The following is a 7,376-nucleotide window of genomic DNA, read 5'->3' as shown; positions in this document are numbered from 1 at the left end:
CCAGCCACTCCTCAGAAGGAAGGTTGGGCAATCCTACTTCCGTAGTGATACTGCCTCAGAAACCCAAGGAGGGGTCACTATGAGTCGGGCCGATTAGACTGCACACAACAACAACAACAACAACAAATCCTTATGGAAGTAGATTGCCTCATCTTCTTCCCATGGTGGGTTTGAAGCACCAGCCTTCTGGTTAGCAGCCAACTGCCTTACCCACTAAACCACCAGAGCTTCTTATAGGTGGAAGAGGTAGCAGTTCCCCAGCTTCCATCAGAGAATGAGCCAGAAGAGACTACTTCTCTATGGGGCCATCTGCGTAGAGTGCTCAGAATTGGGGACATTGGTTTGTGAAAACGTCTGTGAGTATTGGGAAAATTAGCTGAATCTGAAAGGCAAGTCTCTCTGGAACTCAGTGCAGGCTTGAACTCTGGATAGGTCTACTCGGAAGCACTGTCCCTCTGATAAAAATGACACAGCATCCGGATTTGGAGAAAGTGGCCGCAGCCTGAGCTCCGTGAAATAAGCTAAGATTACATGAGCAGGGGTGACCTGCCAGACACCTGAGAAGCCCTGAGACATGCGAATGAAAGACACGTGGACGAGGAGTCGACTAAATTCCCAGCCCCTGGACGGTGCGGAATTGCACTTGGTAGCTATGGTAACTATCAGAAAACGCGCCAGGGCCCAGGGTTCTCTAGTCAAGACTAGCATCGCTGGCTCCTTCCTTGACCACCCGGTAACCGGCCTTTGGTGTTGGTTGGAGGTCAGTGCGGGAGAGGGAGGGAGCTCTTAATTCAGGTACCAAACTGAGCCTAGAAAAAGAAGAAAAAGAAGAGTCGAAAAGAAACAGCAAACGAAGCGGAAGTTTCAAGGCCCTCTGCGAGGAATAACAGTATAAATAACCGAAGACGTCTTGTAAACACTCCGGTCATAACCCCGAACATTAAACAGCCGCGGTGGCATCTGGCGCATCGGCTGCCGCGGGCTGCGCTGGGGCAGCGAGGGAGCCCGGTTCCCGTCTCCTCGGCCTCGCCTCTCTGTTTATCTCAACTTAATCTTCCCCAACGAGCTATTCCCTGGCCTGGAAGATGTTTAAATTACAACCCAGTCCGCCGGAAACCATGGCGGGGGCTGTGCGCACTGGCTAACCCCAACCGAAATGTAGGGACACAGGTTTATTATGGTTAGAATGCATTCATTAATAAATTAATTAACAAGAAATATGTAACCTATGCTGGCGCACTTTGAAAATCATAAAAGATATCCTAAGGGTTATGGAATTTACATTTTTCATAGCTCCCATTATTCCCTCCCTAGATTGCATACAAGTATGGTTGGAGTTCACGTCCACGCCTGGAAAGTTAAAAAACATAGAGTTGACCTCCCCGCTTGTGTCAGCAATTATACTTCTCAATACATGACAAGCTGATTATCCTCTCCTGGTGCGTGTTTTTCCCTTCAGCTGTGTAACTGTTAATAACTTTAATGTTGTCCATTTTTGTTTCCAGTTACATTATTTCTAACGGTCTTAAAAAGCAACCTGCAGAAATTTCTGTTAAGATTTCAGTGCAAAATATGACCCACATCCTCACAGTGGAAATCTTAATCATTTTTCTGTCTAGAAGTTTAGATTTAGGTTTGAAAGAACCACTTTTATTATCAATTTTCCCCATTGCTCCCCACTTTTCTATTCCAAATACATTTTTAAAAATCACAACAATGTTAATGCATTTAGCAATATAAAGAAAGATTTATTTCCAGAAGTAGCAAAACTTGTTTGAAAAAAAAATATATATCTTTAAGTGAATTATTTTATAAATGTGACTGTCAAAGTCAGCTATTCTATGATCTACATTTTACAACATATTGTACAAAAGATACACATTGATAGGCTCTTATTATCGATTTATATATTTATAATTACATATTGCACTTGGACCAGCAAGGCTTGAAGAGTCATTCACGGTAGAAGTTAATAAAGTTAAATAGATGGGAATCTTTGGAAGCACAGTTGATCTCCTCTGGTTTGGAAACGGATCTCCTCGTCGCTGTGAAGTGTTCTCGCGGGGTGGGACAGGGAGAGGAGCCTCGTGAGGGGGAAGCAGAGACAGAGAGCAGGGAGGGCAGGGGTCGCCGTCCCGTGGCCCGCTCCCCCCGGAAGCGCGCCTTTCCCAGGCTCGCACCTCCAAGGTCAGGACGCAGTGGTTCCACACAAGCGGCTCGCGGTCACCACTTCTTTCAGGTCACTCTCGGGTTTCCCAGCCACCATAAAGGGCCAAGTCTGCAGGAGAGAAGAGGATGGAGGAGGTAAGTGGCGGTGAAGGTGGTTCTGGGGTGGGCTTGGAGGCGGAGATGGAAAGGAGAACGCGCGGTGACTCAGTGGGTTGGAGAGACCAGTCTAAGACATTTACTCGACGTCCAAGAACCATCTTGTGGCTGGGATCTAGCAAAAAGCAGGGCTGGCGCCAAGTCACAGCAAGGGTGGCGTGGGACTTTTCACATAAAAACACAGAGGAGTTCGTACTGGATACGGAGAGAGAAAGCCCTCGGCAAGCCGAGAGTGACTCGCCTGTGTGGCACAGCTTGGAGGCAGAGGCGACGGTGAACCGGGGCAGGGAGGTCCAGGAGGACCTTGCGCCTGTTGGGCACCAGGTTTGCAGCGAGGCGCCCTCCTGGCTTCCCTGTGGGCTGAGGGCAGGTTTCCGGGCCCTCTCGCCACCATCCCCCTGCATTTCCTTCCTTCACGCTTTAGTTTCCTGCATCACAAACGTGCTTTGGCCACAGTTTCTAAATTAATAGCCAGCACTTGGAGGAGGGGGGAGGATTAACACTAATAAAAGAATACACACGCGTATTTTATTATTCTTACTACTGAGCTGAGGAAGCGTAGCATTCTCTACTCTCTTATGTGCTATTTTATAATAAGGCTCATTTAGATTTCTTACATCAAGATGAAAGGCGTCCTGGTGGCGCGGTGGTTAAGCGCCCGGATGTGAACCGAAAGTTAACTCGACGGCAACGGGTTATATAAAGATGAAGGCAGCGATTGTGAAAGCTTTAGGCAATACTTTCATTTTAGTTTTAGATTTTAAAAACCTGTTCACTCATCTCATCTTAAAAAACCAAACTTTTAACTTGAGCATAAAATGATTTTTTTTTAACGGCAAAATGTGTTTTTGCAGCCCCCTCCCCCGCCAGTTCCTGAAACCAATTCTGTGGAGACAATTCAGACCTCTCTCGCCAGTGCTGACTGATAAGACTTGTCTTTTAAGAGAAAAATCTCTCTTTCTTATCATATATAAACAGAGGTGCTAGTAAGTTATTGTTGTTTTTCTTTAAAACCTAGAAGTTTTGAAGTTAAGTAAATGGAAGGGAATTAAAATGGATTTCTTATATAGTAAAGTGGTGTTTTTGAGAAAATCAGGCTCAATGTATTGTTTTTTAAACAACTTTTTTTAAACGTTAGGTTCAACGAGCATTGTTTTTTAAGATTAAAACTTCTTAAATCTTGGCTGAGAGTGGCCTCTTAATTTGATTTATTGTAAAAATACTCAGGCTAATCTACTGATTATGCGAATATTTGCCAGATCATCTGGGATTTTAAAACAGCAGAAGCGCCGTAGGGGGATTTACGTGGACAACTGTTGGGGTATGAATGTGCCCGGATCTAATGGGCCTAAATGTAGGTGGGAACCAATGGCGTGGTTTTGTTTACGAGAATTAGAAGGGTGAAATAAAGTTCTACCGCTGAAAGAAGAAAAGGGTTAATAAAGCAAATGCATCACAGCAAAAGCAACTTCTGGTAAACAATGAAGTTAACCCGGGAAAAGCCCTCCCGGGCGCCCTGCATCTTATTGGCGCTCCGGTAGGCACGAGCCCGCCACGCCAGCGCGAGGACCCTTCTACTCTGCCAGCTTAATTCGCTCGCAAATCCCTAATTGGGCTGCCACGTCAAACACGCGCATAAATTACCGCCGCTCGGCGCCTGGTGGGGCGGAGAGCGTAGGCTGTGCGGAGACCGCGGGCAAGTGGTCCCTAGAGGCGCTAGGCCGGCGGTGGCCGAGGTGTGTCAGTCCCCCTCACCCCGCACCCCCAGCCCCGCGCGCACTCACACACGGCGCGGAGGAGACAGGTCGGCGCGCGCGCGGCTGGGGGTGAAGCCCCCCCGGAGTGGGCGCGCGAGTAACTTACCAGGTTGACCGGGTGAATGTAACCGTTCTCATATTTATCGTTAGCCAGGATCTGCCTCAAGTGGGCGATGTAGCTGGACGCCAGCCTGAGGGTGTCCAGCTTGGAGAGCTTGGTGTCCGGGGGCACCCAGGGCAGGGTGGTCTTGAGCCTGGAGAAGGCCTTGCTCAGCACGCGCATCCGGGCCCGCTCGCGCGCGTTGGCCGCGTTGCGCTGGACCTGCTTTCCCTCCTGGCTGACCCCGCTCAGGGGACTCTTCTTGGTGGGCGTCTTCCTTCTCTTGCCCAGGCCGCCACGGCCCTTCTGGGGAGACCCGTTCTCGCAGTTGGAGCTCTCCTCGGTGCTCTCGTTGGAAGTCACAAACTCCTTGTTGGAGTCCATTTTCAGGCCGTCGCATTCCAGCATCTCCACCTCCTGAAGGTCTTCCACATCGCTGAGGGAGCCGGTGGACATGTTTGTGGGAGAGGACGTGAGAGGGAGAAGAAGAGAGAAGGAGAGAAAAAGAGGAGACCGAGACGTCGAGACCAGTGGCCCCCTGCGTCTGGAGGAGTCGCTTCGTGTTAGGGGTTGGGGGGTCTGGTTGGGCCTCACACCGCTTCCCTTTGGCAGAACTGTGGGGAGGAATGGCGAGGGCTTCTGCGGGAAGGAGACAGGCGCTCTCTTTCCCCACCCCCGAGTCGTGGCCGTAGGGGAGTGTGAGAGAGCGCTGAGGAATTTAGTGGACACTAGGAATTTATCTGGGGAATAGAGAGGCGGATCCCTGCAGCCCAGGGGAGGGGCCAGTCAGGCCCCAGAAACTCGCCTAGACCCCTTTCACAACTAGAGGGAAACCCTACCTCGCACACTTACCTTCATTTCCAACTTGTAATGTAAATCAACTCAACTGCAATCAGCAAATACCTCCTTTGGCTGCCCAGGCCACGGAGAAACAAGCTGCACCCATAGCCCTTCTCTGTCCTGAGGCCTTCTTTACCTTTTAACAGGCCACGGATGGTTGTTTCTGAGCATTTAGGAAAACGATCAGATCTTGCACTTTTTGGGCCTTTCACGCACAACTGTCACCCCAGGAAAACACAAATTAAAATTCAGTCACCGACTGATCCATTGATCGACTGCCTCCTGCCAGCACTCCATAAGACCACGAGGCTTCATCAGCATACTGTCTCACCTTAAACAAAACCAAACCAAACCCAGTGCTGTTGAGTTGATTCAGACTCATAGTGACCCCCCTTGGCCTTCCAAGGCTGTAAATCTTTACAGATGTAGATTGCCTCATCTTCCTCCTGCAGGCCAGCTGGTGGGTTTGAACCTCCGACCTTCTGTTAGCAGCCAAATTCTTTACCCACTATGCCACTAGAGCGCCTTCTCACCTTACCTGGGTTAAAGAAAAAACAAACAAGTGCTTCAGAGAATCTTTATGGTGATGGCAGAGAAGAGAACAACAAAAAAGTCTGCATCTGATCACTTTAAAGATATCAAAGAATTGCCGGTGTGTACACAAACACACTTGATGGTTGCACAACCACAGTTTGTGTGTGTGTGTGTGTGTGTGTGTATGAGAGAGAGACAGAGCCTTACATGGCTGTGAAAAAATATTTTCTATCTTGATAATGTTTTCTTAATGAAGTTAACACTTTTTCCTAAGTTTCTTTCTAGGAGTGTATTTAATATTATCTTAAAAATCTTGGTTGCTCTCAAACATCACCTTGCCTGGGCTTCTTGTGAGGCATCCCTTCTGCTCCTTTCGGAGCAGCTTCCTCTATAAGTAGTTTCCCTCTCTGATACTGCTGGTTACCTAGGGAACAAATTCTGCCTTTTCCTTCCATTCTCTTTGCTTCCAGTGTGTGAAGCTAAAATTACGAAACACTGGGAAAGAATATCACTGTGGTAAATGTTCTTCATGGTCCCTCTCCTCAACCCCAACCCTCCTTCCTGGAGAATAGGAAAGTCATCTGGAAAGTAACTGCAAGAGCAAAGGGAACCAGAAGCCAAGGGACTGAAAGAAATCACACTGGGGAGCTGAATGCAAGAATCTCTCTCACCACTTCCTCTCCAGGTTTATTTCTTTGCACTAAGGCATTGAAGGTGAGGGCCTGGAGTCAAAGTAGAAATGGCTTCTAAGCTTTTAGCTCAGACTCTGCACCCCTCTTCTACACTAAGATATCACATCTCTAATCTGGGGCTCAGCTGGGAATTCACTGAACGCTAACGTTTTGTTTTGTTAGCAGGGTCTTGTTTGCTTTCCCCCTATGCTGTAAACTAAACAAATTGTCAGCAAATCAGTCTTTATTAATGAATTAGTGAGACCCCCCTCTACCATAATATCTTTGCCGAGGATTCAAAATTTGTTAATCACCAGCATAGAGATTTATGAGCTCTCTTATTTTCTGTTGTTTGTGCAGGTGGAGATTTAAATGACCATATCCACCGTCAAGATTTATTGCGAGAGTGATTGATGTTATGAACCAGGAAAAGGACTCTTCCCACAGCAGGGATGACAGAAATATCAAGTTGAAGTTGCCTTTTGTCTTCATGCACAAATGACCCAGGACAACAACATAGAAAGTATAATAATTTAATCTGAGATCCAAGACAGCATTAAAAAGAACACCCAGCAGGCCTGTTAAACATTTCCTCACTGATTCCCAAAGTAGCTTTTCTTTGATTTACCCTCCCTTGTCACAGTGTTGGTAAGACATGAAAGTTAAAGTTATTTTTAGATTCAAAGAACTATGTAAAAATATGCATTGGTCGATACTTTGTGAAATACATGTGTGTGTAGCTACTGAAATATCTGCAAAATGTCCACAAATAATTTACCAACATACACACCTTGGGCTCTGGGATAGAATGAAATTTAAGAATCGAACTAGGGCCGCGCCACATACCAGATAATTTAGCTGTCAAGTTTGTCTCCTTGGAGTGTGTTTGTTTGTTTGGTCTGGGCTGGTTCTCTGCTATACCTTAGTTGGACCTGTCAAATCTGTTTGGGAGTAGTACTGCCTTCCACTAAATAGATTTCTATGTCTGTGTCTTCTTTTCACTGTTAGAAACTTAAAAATACTAATTTCCAGAGGGGAGTAAAACAAGTCTCATGCCCCAAGCTGGGTTTTGTATCTAGAAATTGTTTTACTTTAGATAAGCAGGAATTAAGTCCCATGTCGACTTATCCTGCAGTGATACATTTAGAC

At 46.9% G+C, this 7,376-nt stretch overlaps 1 protein-coding gene across 1 annotated transcript; it reads right to left on the bottom strand.

Annotated features, from left to right (window-relative positions):
• Window positions 1-2,188: 2,188 nt before the first annotated feature.
• TCF21 (transcription factor 21) lies at window positions 2,189-4,638 on the bottom strand. The gene is made up of 2 exons (XM_007954031.2): window positions 4,189-4,638; window positions 2,189-2,278 (listed from the first exon to the last, which is right to left on the bottom strand). The coding sequence occupies exons 1-2, from the start codon at window positions 4,636-4,638 to the stop codon at window positions 2,189-2,191; spliced, it is 540 nt and encodes a 179-aa protein (XP_007952222.1).
• Between the last annotated feature and the right edge of the window lie 2,738 nt (window positions 4,639-7,376).

Source organism: Orycteropus afer, unplaced genomic scaffold, assembly GCF_000298275.1.
Source record: "Orycteropus afer afer isolate SDZICR_OR568_19922 unplaced genomic scaffold, OryAfe1.0 scaffold00428, whole genome shotgun sequence".
Lineage (NCBI taxonomy): Eukaryota > Metazoa > Chordata > Mammalia > Tubulidentata > Orycteropodidae > Orycteropus > Orycteropus afer.
This window is presented reverse-complemented; position numbering and strand designations above follow the sequence as displayed.

What these genes read in the sequence shown, in the direction of transcription:
- TCF21 (XM_007954031.2), bottom strand. Translation starts at nt 4,638, where the DNA reads ATGTCCACCGGCTCCCTCAGCGATGTGGAAGACCTTCAGGAGGTGGAG. An exon ending in ACATTCACCCGGTCAACCTG is followed by an intron (nt 2,279 to 4,188) that starts GTAAGTTACTCG and finishes TCTCTCCTGCAG; the next exon opens with ACTTGGCCCTTTATGGTGGC.